Raw genomic sequence first — 19,376 nt, 5'->3', positions numbered from 1 at the left:
CGTCGTGATCCTGATGCGGAAAATGGCGGCGATGGAAAATGTCCAGAGAGGCCTTGCGCTCCGCGTGGAAGATGAGGAAGGGCGGGCGCGCAGAAACAACCTACGCTTCGTGGGCTTCCCGGAAGGATGCGAGAAGGGTAACATGGAACTATTCCTGTCCCAATGGTTGGAGTCCTGGCTTCCCCCCGATGTACTGTCACGATGCTTTGTGATTGAGCGTGCACATAGGGCCCTGACGCAGAAGCCGCCGGCGGGGGAGCGGCCCAGACCGGTGATTGCAAGGATTCTAAACTTCCACGATAGGGACCAAGGACTCACTCCTGTTTGAAAATCAGAAGATAATGATCTTTCCGGATTATACCAGGATCGTGCAGCAACAGCGCCACTCGTTCATCGCAGCCAAGGCAAAACTGCGAGGCCTGAAGATCCAATACTCCCTCCTTTATCCGGCCCGCCTGCGGGTAATATTCCAGTCGCGAACTCACTTCTTTGACACTCCGGAGGATGTCTTTAAATGGACTGATGAAACAGTAAGGGTCCAGCCGCACGCTCAGCCGGGCTTGAACCCGGGTCACTCGAGGGGCCCATCGCCGGAGAGGCAGGATCCAGCCGCCTAGGGCAGAAGAAATAGAAGGTCAAGGTCACGAAAACGCTCCCGTTCACGGGGTGGGAAGCGAGATGGCGCGCCCGCAGACTCAGACCACGATGACAAGGACGGTGGTACCTCAGGGGACTAATCTTACTTGTGATGATTACAGGCTCCCGCTGGGAGAAGGGATTTCCTAAGTCTGTTTGGACTGCGGCTTGATACTAGAATGTGTAATTGCTGCTTGATATACTTTATCAGCCATGGGACGGTGTGGGGGCCGGGGGGGGTTCGGATAGCTCTTCTATAAGGGCTTTGCCTCCTACTTAAGTGGGAGATGCTGGGGGGGGGGGGGAGTCGGTTAGCTGGGTGGGTAGTTGGTACTGTTGGGGGAGAGGTTCTTGGGGATCCATTGGAGTGGGTGGCCGCTGACCTCCCGTTGGGGGTTAGGGCGCTCCTGCACCGCGACAGGTACTTCAATGTTGTTGAGGTATAGGGGAGGGGGGTGGTCGGTTTGCTGGGAGTTGAGTTGGGGTTGGGTCTGGGGGTTGGGGGAGGGGGGGATACACGATGTTTGGGTCCACAGGGGTAACATGTTCACGCACGATGGTTCACCAGGTTCGTCTCTTGTCATATGAGCAATTGCGCTCTCCTATGCCCGGGCGGCTGCGCCCATTTGCTCCTAATGGCGGTTAGGGGTCATGCTTTGGAGCTCCCCGGAGCTACGTTAAAAATTGTGAGTTGGAACGTGAGGGGCATGCTCGATAAAATCAAACGAGGGGCTGTGCTGCGTCAGGGGAAAAGGGAAAAAGCGGACGTCCTCCTGCTACAAGAAACCCATCTCCTAGGTACGAAGACTCTGAGTCTGCAACGTTATGGGTATCACCAGGTGTACCATGCAGGGTTTGCCCGGGGGGTGGCGGTCTTGGTCCACCGAAGAGTTTCCTATACCCATTCCTCGCAGTGGATAGATGCCCAGGGCAGGTATGTCTTCATCAAAGGACTGATTGGTGAGGAACAAGTGGTGTTTGGTAGTGTGTATGCTCCCCCCCCCCTTGCAATGGTCTCTAGTGGAGAAGCTGTTTGCGGTCTGGGCCGAGGTGCCGGACGTCTTGTCGGTGATAGGCGGAGACTGGAATGATGTAATGGATGGATCTGCGGATCGCTTCAGGCCTGATGGCGGACCGCTGGCGGCTGCCCCTACGAAACTGAGTGATATGGTCGGAGGTATGGGATGGATGGATGCCTGGCGCTGCCAACACCCACACAGTAGGGAATTCACATACGTGTCGGCGGTACATCGCTCCTTTTCGCGGCTGGACTATTTGTTTGTTCCGCGCGCCGTCATAGGTAGGGTGGCGTCGACCGCTATTCTGCCCAGGGGGCTTTCAGACCATTCCCCTGTCACGATTGATATCCTTCTTGACAGGCGGCGACAACCGTTTTGATGGCGCCTCTCTACCTGGCATTTACAACGAGATGATTACCAATCCCATATGCGTGAAGCCATAGCTCACTACTGGGAATAGAATGAGGGGCCGGACTCGGATGCGGTGACCCTGTGGGAGGCTATGAAGCGAACGCTCAGAGGAGTGGACATAGCCTGGTGTGCGAGGGCCCGTAGGACTCGGAAGGAGGACCTGGAGAAGGCGGAAGATCGCGTCCGCACTCTGGAAGTGCGATCTACGGAGACGGGGGCGGAGGAGGATACACGGCGGCTCCTGCAGGCGCAGAAGGATGCTGCTTCTATCTTGCTTGAGGAGTCGCGCCGTATATGGCTTGCTACGCAGAGTAGAATATACCAGTGGGGGGATAAATCCAGCTCTATGCTGTACAGGCTGTGCCAAGGTGCGTTCCAGGCTCAGACACTGCCGGCGCTGGTGGATGAGGCCGGGACCCCTATCACTGACCCTTGGACCATAGCTGCCAGTTTTGCACACTACTACGAGGCGCAATATGCCCCCAGGGACTCCCTTTTGGCGGCGGAGGTGGACACATTTCTGGCGGATCTCCCGCCGCGGGGGATCTCCGACGAGGAGCGTGTTGATCTAGAGCTCCCTCTGTCCGCGGAGGAACTGGGCAAAGCATTGGGTGAGCTGAATGCCGGGAAGGCCCCTGGGCCGAACGGCTTCCCATGCGAGTTTCTACGGAAATACCACCTCCAGTTAGGACCCCACTTCAAGAAGGCGTTGGATGCTGCAAGGGAGCGAGGTCGGCTGCCGTCGGATTGGAGACATGCCGAGATAGTGGTGTTCTGTAAGCCGGGGAGGCCGCCGGATAGACACAAATCCTACCACCCTATCTCTCTCCTAAATATAGAGGCGAAGATTCTGGCGAAGGCACTTGCCAATCGTCTCCTGCCTCTCATTGCCACTCTGGTCCATCCGGACCAAGCTGGTTTCATGCCCCACAGGGCCACTCGGCACAACATCAGGCGGGCCCAAGTAGCTCTGGAAATGATGAAAGCCACCGGCACCCAGGCGGCGCTCCTATTGGCTGACATTGATAGGGCCTTTGATTCGCTGAGCTGGACATACCTACAGGCGCTTCTGCCTCGCTTGAATCTTGGCCCTCACTTCCTCTTGTATGTGCGACTGCTCTATACGGACCTGACGGCGTCCGTGCGGGTGGCGGGTGCGATTTCCGACGCCTTTCCCATCGGGCGGGGCACCCGGCAGGGCTGCCCGCTCTCGCCATACCTATTTGCTCTCGCAATGGAACCCCTTGCGGCGTGGGTGCGAATTGATGCACAAATGAGGGGGTTCGAGTGGGAGGCTGGGCCGTCGGACCGCATCGCGCTATACGCGGACGATGTACTGTTTTTTCTTACAGACCTCGACAGGTCAGGTCCCAGAATTCTAGAGATCATGAGAGTGTTTGGTGAGGTGTCTGGGCTGAATCTCAATGTGAGGAAGTCCATTTTGTGGACCCTGGACGGCGGGGTTGCTCCCGGTGCCTGGGCATCGGCTCTACAAATAGCGACGGGAGGCCTTAGGTATCTAGGGGTGTTTCTGACTGACATCCCTGGGGTATCGTGGGAGCGTAATATTGTTCCGGTCGGACATGAAGACGTGGTCCCGAATGCCCTTGAATATATATGGCCGATCGGCCATCTTTAAGATGGTCGCCCTCCCGCGCTTACTCTACCAACTACAGAACCACCCGTATCCTATCTTGCCACAATGGTTCCGCCAGGTCAATTCGGCCCTGGGCCGCTTCCTCTGGGCTGGGGGAGCGGCGCGTGTGGCCCTCCGCACATGCTTCTTGTCCACATATTGCGGTGGCCTGGCGTCTTCAGACATTCTATCCTACTACCAGGCATCCCATCTCTTGATACTTAATGAATGGTGGTATGGGGATCGGAGCGACCCGGCGTATGCTCTGGAGAGGCATTTAATGGAACCCGACACCCTGCACACACTCCTCTACTCAGCCGGGAAAAGGAAGAAGCTCCCGGTAGTTACGCAAACTGTCTTTCAGGTCTGGCGTCGAGCGCTTGGTCGTATGGGGTGGTGGAATAGGCTGACTGGGGAGACCCCGCTGTGGCAGAATGGCCGCCTGCCGGCCTTGTCGACCCTATCAGGGTTTCGAGGCTGGGACTTAATAGGAATCTCGGCGTTGGGACACGTTATGAAGGGCACGAACCTTAAGTCCTTCCAGGAGTTGAGGGACGAGTTCGAAATGCCGAGTACCCAGTTCTTCCAATACCTAAAGTTTCGCCATGCTATCTCCCCCGCATTGGAGGGGTTGGACTCCCTACCGGAGTTTAGTCCCATAGAAGCTAAACTGTTCATGGGTGAATTGACGGAGAAGAAGATTTCATGCATATACCAATCCCTAGTCACACACTGTGCGTCCTCCTTGGATGGCCTACGGTCCAAATGGGAGAGGGATGTAGGTGAGATTGATGAGGAAGGGTGGAGGGAGGCTCTTGCGGCCCCGAGGGAGGCGGCTGTCGCCGTGCAGCTGCGCTTTATCCAATTTAAATACCTACACAGGGCTTATTTATTATACGAGAGAGAGGCTGTGGCGGGCTGGATTGATTGCTTCCCCTGACTGTCTGAGGTGTGGTAGGGAAATGGGCACGTTTCTGCATACGGTGTGGACATGTGGGGCTATAGCCTGATATTGGAAGCGTGTTTGGGACTGCTTGGATGAGGTCCTGGGCTGGCAGCTCCCGTGCACGTCGCAGCTGGGTCTTCTGCATGTCTTGGAGCAGGTGGGCGGCAACATCTATAAGAGAGATCTCCTGCTCTTGGGCCTTACGGTTGCTAAGCGGGATGTGGCCCGTGCCTGGAAAGACCGGGGGCGCCCCCGATTGGGGTCTGGAAACGGGGCATGGACTATTGCATGGGACTGGAACGCCCCGTATTTGAGGCCCGTGGCTGCCCCAGAAAACATTATAAAATCTGGAAAAGATGGGCAGAATATAGGGGGCTGTGGCTGGAGCCGCCGCCGCAGCAGGACACACTAGTGGACCGACTGTCATGTATACCGGGGCAAGAGTGAGAGTGCATCAACGTATCTGTACAGCTTATGTTGTTTTAGATTCTGGTGACCATCGTGAACGGGGTGGGGGTGGGAACCGGGTGGGGGGATGTTGTGGGGTTGGAGGGAGGGATCCGGGAGGTTAATGTCATTTTTCTTATACAGCTGTTTATGCTGATTGCTGCCACTATGACTCTTGATTATTTGCTTACAGCCTCTCCAGTGTCTGGAGCGCTGTGAATGTTTTCGCAATCCATTTTTGAAATGTCAATAAAATTTGGTTTTGAAAAAAATATATGAAAACAAAAGTATTTGAGTTAATGATTACCAGCAGGTGAGTCCCAAATAAATGAAAAACCTAGGGTGAACACCCAAAAAGGGGTCACTTTGCAACAATAATTGGTAGCAAAGCTTTCTTTTTAAAACACAGTAAGGCAGGAACATTTGGAATTTTCTGGAAATTTGTGCCATTTTTTTTAAAGTGCTTTGGCCAGTAATGTTGATGAACACTGAATACTACATAAATGCAATTATACATGCGGTTGAGTGTTCACCTTCAGGGCACCTTAGGGAAACTGTGTGGCAAATGCTGCATTTCTACCCATTTTTTACAAACAACAAATGATAATAGTTGAAAGAGCTTGAATGGCAGCTCTAAACACATTCGAAAATAGCTATGAGTACACAGTCATAGCATACAAAGATATAGTCCTACTCCCAGTCAGCACTACAGTGATTGTATTCGGCTCCTGCCAAAAAGACCTCGATGTAAATTCTGGTGGAAAAGGTAGACCAACTTTGTATAGGGTGTTGGGAGACTGGGGCACAGCTTAGTGAGTGTGGTAAAAAGCCCACTTTGTACTGGTAAAAGCAGCAAAATCTTGCCAGGCATCTCCTTCCTTGTCCATAGCACCAGAGCTTTGGACCCAGTGCTTAATATGTACAGGTGGTTGCGTATGTTTGGCACCAGTACTCATTTTTGGAAAGTTAGACTTAGACCTAAACCAAAAGAGAGAAATAATGAAAAGGGAGAAATGAGGTAGAGAAAAATTGGAAAACAGTGGCAAAGTGGGGATGGAAAAGAACCTGTTAGTCAGAAAAAGAAACCGGAAGTGCAGTTGATCGAAGAAAAACGAAGGAGGTGGCATCAAAAGTATGTAGCCTTGACATTCTGAAACCTCTTCATTCAGTAAAACTGACACCGGCTCCTTAAAAAGACGCATGTACTTACGTTTTTTCGCTTCAGATTTAAAGCCCACTTTTTCTGCACTGTGGCAGCAGAAAGGATGTACCTTTTTGTGATTACCAGAAACTAAAACGGTGTATCCTTGGAACTCTCATTTCTCTGAGGCAGGTATTGAAGTTTTTTTCAGCTTGATTAGAAGTTATTGTGTGTGGAAGCTAATAGGATACCTTATTATTGCAACAATAAGAATTTTATCTCACAAATGACAATGATTAACTATAGTTGATGACCAGAATTTGGCAATGTTTTACCCTTGGGACTGAGGTCTGTTAAAAAAACATTGTTGTTTATAGGCAAACCTACTTTAGTCTCCCAGTTTGGCCTAGTCTTTGTGTCCATGCATTATTGTTTCAATGTCAGTGGCCTTGCATGAATTCCAGTGCCCAAGTCAGTGTTCCTGGGTTCCTCTATCTCTGTGCCCCTGTGTCAATCACAGTGTATGTTTGTCATTGTCTCTTTTTTATTGTCCAAATGGTAATGTCCTTGTATCATTGCCCGTGTCCTCATGCCCATATTTGTCTGTTTCAGTGTCGCTGTATTAATGTCTGTCATTGTCACCATTCAAATGTCAGTGGGCCCGATTCAATAAAGTAATCTGAGCCAATATCCTAACTTTACGATTTTCGGTATTCACAGATGGCAGTTAGAAGTACTAAAGTTAGGATTCCTAACTTTACTACTCCTAAACGGAGATAAATCCTAACTTAACGACTTTCGGTATTCACAAAAGGTATTTAGGAGTACTAAAGTTAGGATTCCTGACTTTACTACTCCTAAATGCCTCATGTGAATACCGAAAGTCGTAAAGTTAGGATTTTGTCTCAGATTACTTTTGTGAATCGGGCCCAGTGTCTCTGTGTGACCCCATTTTACCTGCAATGAGTGGCGGCCCACAAGCCCCGGCACCTCTCGCGGCAGCCGCCGCCAGCGTCCTGTTCTCCGCGCCCAGAGGCGCGTACAAAGCCTGCTTTGAGCCACCGCAGCACAGGAGCCTGATTAGGTAGACCACAAGCCCCGGCTTCTCTCGCGGCAGCCGCTGCCAGTGTCATGTTCTCTGCGCCTGGAGGCACTTACAAAGCCTCCTCCGGGCTCCCACATCGCGGGACGCGCCCGGGCAAAGAGCGGAGAATGGTGGGCATAGTCTTTAATGAGATTGATCTCATAGAGTGGCGATTGTCACTTGACTATGGGAGGCCTTCTCACTTGTTGCCCATAGAAAGTGCCGTGGAGGGGGCACTGCCACCAATACCACAACAGTTGCCTCAAATAAGGATGGGTTGAACCTGCTAGACACCCTACACATTCAATCATGTAACAATGAGAACACTATTATGCCCAAAAGCCCTGTTTGCCGGTCCATGTCACCTGGCAGACAAAAAGCATATGGCCACGCCATCATCAGCGAAAACTGTGCAAAATGTGGTAGTCAAACGGAAAAGGGCAGCTGGGAAGCCACTAGAGACCCTTACGGGTGATTGTGCGCTTTACAAATGTGGACTTTTTTATGTGGAAGCAAGAAGAAACAAGTAAACAACCATCCAGAACAGCATCTAGCAGCAGCCATTTGTTAACGCAGGTCCAACCTGTCCATCAGGAGAAAAATCCTAAATATTACACAACCTATATTGCAACCAGTTTCACATCAACCAGACTGATCTTTGGCTAATAAAAATGTAAATAATGTAAATAACAATGCCACCTTAGTTTCCTCTCAAGAGAACTCTTCCTTTTGTGACACCTTATGTGATAGAATTAGCAATGTTCTGGATACTAAACTAAAACCACTGCTGGAGATACTTACAGTTATTGAGATGAGATTTGATCCTATAATCTATTCTGACAAACCACGAAATGTTGATAAAAGTACAGAGTGTCACCTTAGCGCTGCATCCCGTGCTTCACTGTAGATGCATAGCAGCGCAAACATCGTCCAACATAGTCCAGTGTGACACTACCCCGAATAACCATCAGGGGTTCACGGACTGCACAAATTACATGGACAAACTCCAGAAAGTGAAAGTAGGCCACTTATCAGCAATCATCGGCCGAAGGACATAATCAATAATCCTAAATGTATTCCCTGCAGGAAAAAAGTTGCTAATCCCATCAGTACTGCAAGCACCTAAGGACTCTACCGACATTTTAGATCTCCCGCTGTCAGCATGTCCTTGTGTGGTGGTCCTGGCAGGAGTCCCTTCACTAAGGGCTAACCAAAAAGAATCTTTGGAGCACCTGAGAAACAGGAGTGCAGATTGGTCAATCAAAAACAGAGGCCTTAGGTTTCTCAATATCAATAATTTACGAATGGTTCAGAGGGTGGGTTGGTTAGGGTGATCCGAAAAAAAGCATGTGGGGGACTGTATTGTGATTAATTTACGCAGACCAACTCTTGCTCGTAATTTGGTAATCCGTCAGGAAGACACCCAGGCCACCACCACTAACATATGTTGCCTATCACTTGGTTTCTTTTATACGCCCACGATGGTAAGGCCTATTCTCCCACCTACCCCCCTTGTTTAATTGGAAAATGGATTTGTCATAATAGAGGATTTGGATGGGTTGGATTGGCTGGGATCTCCTCCTACAGATAGAGTTGACTCAACTACCACCGCGCTTGCTGTAGACCCTTCTCCCCGAATATTCTAGCGCTTTGATTAACCAATAAGCCCTAAAAATAATGCTTTGAAAAGTCTGAGTTGGAGCATAGCAGAATTGCATTCCAGACTTTTATGCCCTGATTGGATCTCATTCATTACCCAGTATAATATCCTGATGCTCAAAGAAACCTGGTCCGTAAAAGAATCATATAACAACAGCTTTGTTGGCTTTCATAATCCAGCATCCCCAGCAAGTTCTGGTCGTGCGATTGAGGGTCTGGCAACCTGGGTCAGCATTAAAGCAGGAGGAAGCTCGAAGGTTGCTAAAGCAGATAATGTTAACCTCCTAACAATTAGTTACAAAAGAGGAGGCACACTATACATAATTAACTTTTATAATACTCATTTTACTAATGTGCTGAACATCAATTTAACCTCATTATCTGATCACATTTCTTCTCTCCAAAATATTATTTTAGATACCGGGCAACTAGCGGGAATATGCATAGGAGCTGATTTTAACATAAGATCATCACTGCCCTTGTGTCCACGCCCTCTGTCAATATGCCAGTATCCATATGCCAGTACACAAGTGTTGCATCCCCAGTAAAGCCCTATGTCATGTCACTGTTCTAGTATTGTGTCCTAGTTTCACAATTTTGCTGTCAGTATTCTTGTATACTAGCATCCATGTGACAGTGTTCCATGCTAGTATGCCAGAATTAGTTTTTTTCCCCCAAATACTAGTGTTCCAGTATTACTGTTCCCCTGTTTAACTGATCCCTCTGACAGTGTCCTACAGGCAGTGTTGATTTTGCCCTGACCTTGTGTCAGGGTCTCATTGTTAACGTGCTAGTGTCACTTGCCAATGTTCTCATGAAAGTGCTTATGCTCCTATGGCAGTGACATTGTTGATATCCCTTTTGTGGTGTTCCTGCATCATATTTGGTGCCCTTTGGGTTACTTTCCTAGTGGCTGAGTGCCCTCTCCAGTGACAGCGTACTAGCCTTATTGTCTGTCTCACTTGACGTCATTGTTGGCATATAAACTAATGATACTGTCCTAAATACACGTCAAAGCTCTATAGGCAGCTAAGACGGCTAATTGTAAGCTTCTGTTTATCTTGAAAGCAATTTGTAGACTTATCATCCCTGATGCCTGCGGCTGCATGCATTTAGCGAGAAGTAACTATTTTTACCTTATACCATACTAGGACTGAATATCTCTTCTGTGCTATAATAACTGACATTTTAACCATTCCGTGCGAGAACCTGTCCTCCTGAAATGCTGGTGCGAAGAGATTGCAGGGCGACACTTAAAGAAGGGAGTTGGAGGTGTTGGGTATGGTTCTCGGTTGGTGTGGATTGAACCCAATGAACATTCAAATAACTTTTACCTGAATATGTTCTTCATTATTGGACATCTTAACACATTAACATGGCCGGGCAACCACACCCCTAGCCACCCCTCCATGGCTCCAGCCCTAGTCGGGCTCTATCTGGTGAAAACTATTTCCTTAAAGATATGCATGTTGTGGAACAAAGTAAACAGACCAATACGAAGAGAATATTGACTGTTTCTCAATACTGGGTCAGTTAGTGGTTGCAGAGAATATAATATCAGAAGCTTTTAAAATGAATATTTGTCTATGGCAAGCTTGTATCTAAACTAGTGTAGAATCGCTATGTTGTGCAAGGTCCAAATTAGAACTAGAATGCATATTGCATACTAACCTTTCTATACGACGTGCATACATTACGATTTGTAACGTTAAAAGGCATAAAGCGGCACGTTACTCGAATCTTTCTGATCTTTTATGAGCTAATAAGGTACAGTTTGTTTTTCAGCCTCGGCTGCAGTAAGTAGCATTGTTTGCCCTCAATATGATTTCAGGAGGCAGACAAAATCTGTTATTACTGCACACTAAATCTCCTCCTGTAAAATTCTCGAAGTTGGAGGGCTATATGTTAGGTCAAAATGTAAGCAGCAAGAGGATGAAAATGTGGGGAAGTGAATTCTGTAAGAAAAAGAAGTGATAAGGTAGGGTTAATGCTACTTTGAGAAGACAGAGGAAATGAGACAGAAGTACCTGAACGCTCATCGATCAGAACCGTATTGCTGTCCCTGAGGGACACCAACGAAGATAATTAGAACCCAATTCATACTTCTGACTTTATAGAGAACAAAATCATATTTTAATACAGAAATACGCACGAATACTTTTAGAAAGTACTGAACATTTGCTTTTTTGATACTTATGGTGATATTACTATGTAAGACTGATGATTTTTTATTGATTTTTTTAAAGTTCTGTATTCATTATGGTTTTTGCATATGTATTTCTATGTAAACTTCAGAAAAGTAATAGATGAATGAATGAATGTATCAGATATTTTTCAATCTGCTATCTAAAAAATCACTTACTTTTTATTATAGTTTGACAGTTACGGCGCAAGTGTAGCTGCTGTAAATGAGAATATGCTGAAAATGATCAGCTTACTCAACACTGTAAGTTATTGTTTTTTTTTTTTTACTTTTACTTAACACTTGTTGATGAGAGCTAGATCTGGTGTAACCCCAGTGTGAATATAGTCTTTCTGACATACGTTTCACCATGGACAGAGAATACACATCTTTCAGTCACTTGCCTACTCGGACCTTCTTGGCAAAGGTGAGCTAAAATGTGACTCAGTATATGGACTTCTATATTTTACAGTTTTAAGTATTACTGCTGTTCACAACAGTTTACTTGTTACCTACAGTGACCATTTGCAATAGTTCTTCAGCAGACAAGTTACTCACCTTTTGTTAAAAAAATAAAATAATAGGTGGACCCTTCATCTTCTTGTAGTTTCATCATCGTTTAAAATATCCTCAGGGGTCAGGATAGATCTGGCAGATTTTCTATATCCTACAAATGGGCACCAGGTTCCCTACAGCAACTTAGTCCACGGGGCCCAGTCTGTGTGACTGACAGAAGTGATTTTTTATTGTCAATAAAGAACCCCCCCACCCCCCATGCACATGCCATCTGAACAAGTGTTCACAACAGGCTACTTGTTACCTACAGTGACCATTTGCAATAATTCTTCAGCAGACAAGTTACTCACCTTTTGGTTAAAAAAAATAATAGGTGGACCCGTTATCTTCTTGTAGTTTCATCATTGTTTAACATATCCTCAGGGGTCAGGGTAGATCAGGCAGATTTTCTATATCCTACAAATGGGCACCAGGTTCCCTACAGTAACTTAGTCCACGGAACCCAGCCAGTGTGACGGACATAAGTGATATTTTAGTGTCAATAAAGAACTCACCCCCATGCACATGCCATTTGAACAAGTGAAACTTGACTAAACAGCAAAGAAGGACTAGAAATCTACTTCTTCTTTAAAGATAAACCTACTTCAAATGCACATTCCCATCTACCACCAACTACTACCTTGAGGGGACCTAGAAGACTTATTTCTATAACCTGTCACTCAGAATATGACAAAACTAAAGTAGAGGATATGGCAGAAGAACTTGGGATAGACAAGTCATATCCCATGAAACGTAACCTCAAATCTAGTTGTACGTTTACACTGATCTCACCACCAAGCAATTTCATCAATGCATTCTGTAAAATAATGGTAAAAGAACTTGAAACACAATTGTCAACTACAATAAGTCGGAAAGATTTATGTAGACAGGCAGCACCAAAGCAGAATCAAAGTGATCTACAATTTTCGTACCAACTCAACAATAGTGATAAAGGAAGCCCACAGAAGTGGAGACATTGCACTCCTAAAGACAAATGATTACCTTACAGAAGCACTACTAGAAATGAATGATGAAAGCTCTTAGAAACAAATCTGTCATCATGTCTGTCTGAAGACATACATCATGAACTGGAATGTAGACCTGATTACTGATATGCAAAAATATTTTTGACACAGGAATACAAATAATATCTATGCATTGACGAATTCCCAGCTACAGAGATGTATTGACCTCATAAACCTACATTATTGTAACATGAAATTGACTTACTGTATATCCAAAACAAAGGTGGAGTTTGTGAACCTAACAATATACTGACAAAAACATATTGAAGACATCGTTGCAGGGAAAGACACTAGCAACAAAGTTGATCCTGAGAGCAAACAGCTGCCTTCTTAAATTTACATTTAACAACATACCAAAACGTGAGATGATGGACATTAGACTCAACTGCAGTGATGATAAGTAAGGCACAAAAAAATAAGTGAACAGATAAAACGGCTCACCAACAGAGGCTATAAAAGGCACAAACTCAAACAACAGTCACGACTACAAGCAAAAATAGCTTGCTGGGAACTGAACACACACAAATATTTTTTTAGATTCATCATACAATACTACAAAGGTAATCTTCAGTATCTCTGCTCCGAGAAAAGCTTCATTGGTTACCGGTCTGCAAGTGCATCATGTTCAAAACTCATACACTGACCCATCAAGCCCTCTTCAACCATTGTCCTGCCTACTTGAATGAGAGGATCAATGCATACAAACCAAGGAGGTCACTGTGCTTCAGTGACGATGTCTTAATAATAGTCCCCTGCTTTTAAAAACATCTGAGGGGGGCATACTCCTTCATGGCCAGGGCAGCAAGAATGTTCAATCAGATGAAATCTATCACTGAGGAAATCTATCACTGAGAAAACTAGGTTCAAGAAATAGCTACAAACGTATTCATTGAAACTATAGAGATCAGGGATACCTGGGCACCATGCCACTCTTTCTCCATCTCTGAATGCCAAGCACCAATACACTCTTTGAGTAGCCGTGTGCTACATAAGAACAATTTATTCATAATCATAATGTAAGAAAAGCACTACAAAACACTGTTATCTCTGTACTGCTAGGATCTACCTTACAAGATCCTGTCAAATACAGGCCACTGTTGGGTTTCAGAAGATCAGGGAACCTCAAAGACAATCTTTGCTAAACAAAATTCAGGGACCTACGAGTTCCAGAGCCATGTAACTTCCTGGAAAGGGCCAGCAGGTTCCATATATGTTGTTGAACCCCATCCGGGGAACAGAGGGCAGATAGGGACTTCTTCAGCCAGCTGTGGTGATTGACTTAGTTTGCCACTGTTCTTCTGGGGTCTATCCTACAATCGCTCTGTAAACTTGGGTCAAGTCCAACCACTTCAGCACTTGAATGGTAGTGATGGTGAGCAGTCAGAGACCTCTCAGCGAAGTAGTGTAGTATTGCTTCTCCTGCTTGTCCCCACCCTTTGGTAATTCTTGGCAAGATCTTCCCTTGGTGTTCAGCATATCTCTTGGGTATATATTGTTGCTCAAGTGCAGATTACCTTTTAATTCAATTTGTAATGCTCAGTCATTCAACATGTCCCCTTTTCAACATAGTCTAGCCACACCACAGTCATCAGAGTCCTTTTCCTGGACGTCTGCAGGGACTTGCACCATACGTTTCTCATTACTCCACCTCCTGAGAGAAGATACACTCGTAGAGGTACGGCCTAAAATCCACCAATCAATCAATCATTTGTATAGCGTGCTATTCACCCGTGAGGGTCTCAAGACACGGGGAGGGGGGGGGGGGGGGGGATGTCGCAGCTACTGATCAAACAGTCAGGTCTCGAGGAGTCTCCTGAAGGTCAGCAGGTCCTGGGTCTGACGCAGGTGGATGGGGAGGGTGTTCCATGTCTTGGCGACAAGGTAGGAAAATGATCTGCCGCCGGTTTTCGTTCGGCGAAAGCGTGGCACGGCTGCGAGGACGAGGTCAGCGGATCAAAGCTGGCGATTCGGGGTGTAGAAGGTGAGCCGTTCGTTAAGGTATGCTGGTCCGGCATTGTGGAGTGCTTTGTGAGCAGAGAGACAGAGCATACAACAGCGGATCCAGACTTCCTCAGAGGCAGGCAGCTACTGCTGTTGACTGCAAAAGTCTCTAGTTGGCACTGAACCGCTACTGGGTCTTGAGTGAGGGTTAGAGATTGGGCTGCCGAGGGTCAACAGTCACAGCAGCCTGAGGACAGCCACATCAGTGTCTTCAGCTCTAGCAGCAGGTTACTTTGGCCTCAGTTCTTGAAACCAGCGGCATGGTACACTTTGGGCGCAGTCTCTAAGTGACAATACAACCAGCCTCAGTCACAGTTTGTACTAGTACAGTCCGCATCGGTCACAGTTTATAGTTACAGCAACCCAGTCTGCCTCCGGCACAGTTCCTAGTTGCGGCACCACATTCTGCTTTGGAGTCAGGTCATATTTGCAATAACACAGCACACCTCAGGTACAGTTTGTAGTTGCAGCGGCGCAGTCCACCTTCGATAAGATTATTTCATATAATGGCAATAATTGATGTCCGCAATTCCTCCTTGGAACTACTTAACACAGAGAGACTATACCTGCCCTCCACAGGACACACTATCACTATATGTTTAATATGTTTATTGAGTTTTTAAACAGGGAAAACAAAACAGGACAATAAAATAAAGACGTTGACATATTCCAAGTGACATCATCTGCATGCGGCAGTCTAATGATCATACATTGCAGCTTCATACAAAAAAAAAAAGGATAAAATGGCTAGTTCATCAAACACACCACACAAGGGGTCCCGCTCACAGAAAGACAAGGAGCCCTTTATCTGCCATACCTCCACCCTGGTGGGCAGTACCGGGAAAGGATAAGCGATCAGTGTAAAAAATGGGGGTCTCGCTACGCGGTAGAGTCTTGGTTGTCATGACTGGCCGTCGCCGGAGATGTAGTGTCTTCTTGTTCAGTAGTCGTAATGGTTGATCCTCTGGTCATATATAGGGCCCAAAAGTTTTTGGGTCTGTTGCGGGGTTGTAGTAACTCGCTATAGTTTTCCGTTTGAGTTTAGCAGTACAGCATGTCTCTGGACCACTGTGCTGATGTAGGAGTCGGGCCGCAAAGCCAACAGAGTGCAACGCATCTCTTAGCTAGGAGGAGTGCTATATCCGCAAGACGTCTGTGTGCCTTAGGAAGAGGTTTGAAATAGCCCAGTAGTGCTAAGACCGGGTCCGGGGATAGCGTCATATCCGTGATACGATTAATTTCGGTAAAGACATCTCCCCAGAAATGGGCGACTCCCAGGCAAACCCAGGCTACGTGAAAGAAATCAGCGATTAGTTCTCCACATCTTTCACACCGAGATCCCTCGTGCAGGCCATAGCGATATCATTGTTTCCGGTGTATAGTAAACCCTGTTGAGGAATTTAAAGTGGACTAATCTATGACGTCCGTTGAGCGAGATTCGGTTGGTACTCAAGCAGCAGTAGAGTCACTTATCATCCGTCAAGTCTACCTGTAAGTCCCACTGCCATGCCAGTCGTGGTTTGGTGTAGTCGCCTCCTCTGGCAGACAGCGTGGTGTGACATATTCTGGACACTAACTTAGCTGATGACTGTGCTTTAATAACAGCAGTCAGATCCGGAACCTCTGGGGGCTCCCCCATATCCTCCCCAAGTAGATCCCTGAGAGCGTGTCTAAGTCTGTGGAATTGGAATTGCGCAAGGGGCGTCTGTACTTCATCCCCCTTTGCAACATCCTCTCAGGAACGGACAGTGCCGTCTGCAAAGAGGTCTCACATGGTAAGAATGTTTAGCGTCTGCCTACTCCCCTGTTCCTACACTGAGCAAGCCAGTGGCACCAATAAAGACGGGCCATTGGAACATATAGTATATTACTAGCTTGAGTGCCAAGTGGTTGTGACCAAGTTTAGAGAGTCCATTATACCAGTGCGTCTACCCCGAGGCGCGAACAGCAGGGCTGGAAGAGGCCTGGGGCCGGCAACTATGGTCTCAATCCGTATGTGCAGAATGTCAGAGGGTCCGTGTATGCTGTGATATGCATGAGAGCATTGAGCAGGTCTATAGTATAATTCCAAGTCGGGAGCTCCGAGGCCCCCCATCATATATGGCAATGTCAATATCTTCCAAGCAACGCATGGCTGCTTGCCCGCCCATGCCAGACACACCATTAGGGAGTGTAGACGCTGAAAGAATGTTCTGGACAGGACCATGGGTATGTTCATAAAGAGGAAGAGGAAGCGTGGTAGGACAATCCTTTTCATAAGGGATACTCTGCCCATCAATGTGAAAGGGAGACTAATCCATCTGTCGACATCGTCTTCCAGCTTGGAGATAGCGACTCCATAATTCTCCCTAAGAACAACCTCTGAGTCTGTATGGAGCCGGATACCTAAGTATCGCACCGCCTCTGTGGTCCACTGTAATGGGTATTCCAGCTCAAATCGGACCGTGGCTGGGGTGAGGGGGAACATGATGGACTTGTTCCAGTTGACTTTTATACCTGATAGGGAACCGAAGAGGACCACCTTGAGCAGAACCGGAGAGAGAATGGTCTTAGGCTCTCTAACATAGATAAGCGTGTCGTCTGCACACGTAGAGACAATTAAACGATAGTTTGGAAAACGTGTGCTCTTCTGCCCGTGATATTCCTGTAGGGCACAGGCCAGGGGTTCCGCCGTCAGGGCATATAGTATTGGAGACATGGGGCAGCCCTGTCTCGTACCTCTGCAAACTCGTATGGGGTTAGGGACCAGGGATCTAATCCGGATGTGTGCCGTGGGGGAGGAGTATAGTGTCGCGAGGAGCTGCAAGAAAACGGCTCCTACTCCCATGCGATCAAGGACCTGTCTCATAAAGGGCCACTCGACCGAGTCGAAGGCCTTTTCCATGTCTAAAAAGACCGCAATAGCAGGAACCTCCGGACGAGTATGTTGTAGAGCAGCAAAAACGGTACCCAAATTATATGTTAAGTTCTGGCTAGGTACAAAAATAGCCTGCTGCGGTGCTACCAAAGTAGTGACAAGTGGGCCTAGCTGATTGGCGAGCAGCTTTGCGAATATTTTTGCGTCCACGTTCATGAGAGACAAAGGTCTATACGAGGCACACTCACCCGGAGGCTTCCCCAGTTTGAGTATGGCTAAAAGATACGCTTCTTGCATAGACGGGGGTATCGTTCCTAAAGTGCATATGTCCTTGAACAGTGTGAGTAAGTGTGGTATTAGGAGGCCCTGGAACGCCTTATAGAAGGCAACGGTGGGACCGTCACTCCCCGAACTCTCATCCCTGAGAGGGCTAGGACTACTTCTTCCCGCTCCATCGGCCGCATCAGAAGTGCAGGTTGGATAGCCATGGGAGTTCAGTGTGAGTCAGGTAGTCTAGTATGCGATCGTCTGGGCTGCAGCCACGGGAGGAGTAGCGCTCTGCATAATATGTTCCAAATTGCTCTGCCACCTGGGCCTCCGTGAGTGGGGGTCTCCCTGTTGCCATCTGATGTCTGGTATCGTAGTTCTGTCCCTGCGTTGCTTAAGTATTTGTGCGAGAACCGTCCCTGGTCGTTCGCCCTCGCCATAGGTTCGGGCAGTGGCATATATCCCGAGATGTTTTATTTCTGCATCATCCTCCTCATGATATTCCCGGAGTGTCTTCGCTAGTTCTAGAGTAAGTTCTTTGCTCTGGTCCATCACGCGAGAGGACTCAAGGTCCTTCAATTTGCGTTCCAGACCATCAGCCTGCTGCATATCGACTTAAGAACCCCTGCGTGCTTGGAAATAGTTACCCCCCTGATATACATCATAAAAGCCTCCCAGACAGTTTGGAAGGAGTCCACAGACCCCACGTTTACCTCAAAAAACATCTCGATTAACATGGCGAGTTCCTCTTTAAAAACAGTATCGAGGAGGGAGTAGGACGGGAAGCGCCATAAAAATGGGGGGATTCTTCTGTTTCTCCAGGAGACGCACCTTCTGGGCTCACAATGCAATTTCCTAGCCCGTTTCGGGTTTGACCAGGTCTTGCACATCGGTTTTGCCCGGGGTTCCCAGGGGGTGGCCATTTTACTTGGAAAGGGGCTTCGCTTTACCTTGGCTAAAGCTGAATCGGATGCGCAAGGGATGTACGTGGCCATGTTGGGGACAATTGAGGGACTCCCCATGAACCTCCTGTGCACTTACGTTCCCCCGGCTCTCCTGGCATCCACCCTTCGGCGCCTTACACTGGTGATTTCCTCCTTTTCTCAGGGCCTCACTTTACTCTGGGGTGACTTTAACACCGTCTTGCAGCCCTCTCGGGACGCGACGGGCGCCCCGTCGACGCACTGGCTGGCCTCTGCAAAGAGCCTCTCTGGCTGGTCTTCGGCCGTGGGCCTCTGCCACGTATGGAGGGTGTGAAACCCCCATAGGGGGCAATACACCCACACATCGGCTGCTCACCATACCCACTCACGCATAGACTTTGAACTAATGCCCACCACGGACTGCCAACTGGTGTCTGGGGCCGATATATTGCCCAGAGGGATCTCAGACCACTCCCCATCTCTCTCCATATTGGGGCCTCCGCTGCGGGCCCATGGGTGACCTGGTGGCTGAACGTCTGGTTCCTGCAAGACTCTGCACTGGTGGAGTCCCTCGGGCAGGAGTTACG

At 47.8% G+C, this 19,376-nt stretch overlaps 1 protein-coding gene across 4 annotated transcripts in view; it reads left to right on the top strand.

Annotated features, from left to right (window-relative positions):
- Positions 1–19,376, top strand: part of LOC144791082 (disintegrin and metalloproteinase domain-containing protein 9-like) — a 2,835,950-nt gene that overhangs the window by 665,179 nt on the left and 2,151,395 nt on the right. For all 4 annotated transcript variants that reach the window (XM_078665732.1, XM_078665731.1, XM_078665734.1 and 1 more), the window contains one exon: positions 11,354–11,425. In XM_078665732.1, coding sequence (XP_078521858.1) covers positions 11,354–11,425 — 72 coding nt within the window. The remainder of the gene's footprint in view (positions 1–11,353; positions 11,426–19,376) is intronic.

The sequence above is a fragment of the Lissotriton helveticus genome, chromosome 11 (assembly GCF_964261635.1).
Source record: "Lissotriton helveticus chromosome 11, aLisHel1.1, whole genome shotgun sequence".
Taxonomy (NCBI): Eukaryota; Metazoa; Chordata; class Amphibia; order Caudata; family Salamandridae; genus Lissotriton; species Lissotriton helveticus.
Note: the sequence above shows the minus strand (reverse complement) of the source record. Positions and strands in the feature narration are given on the sequence as shown.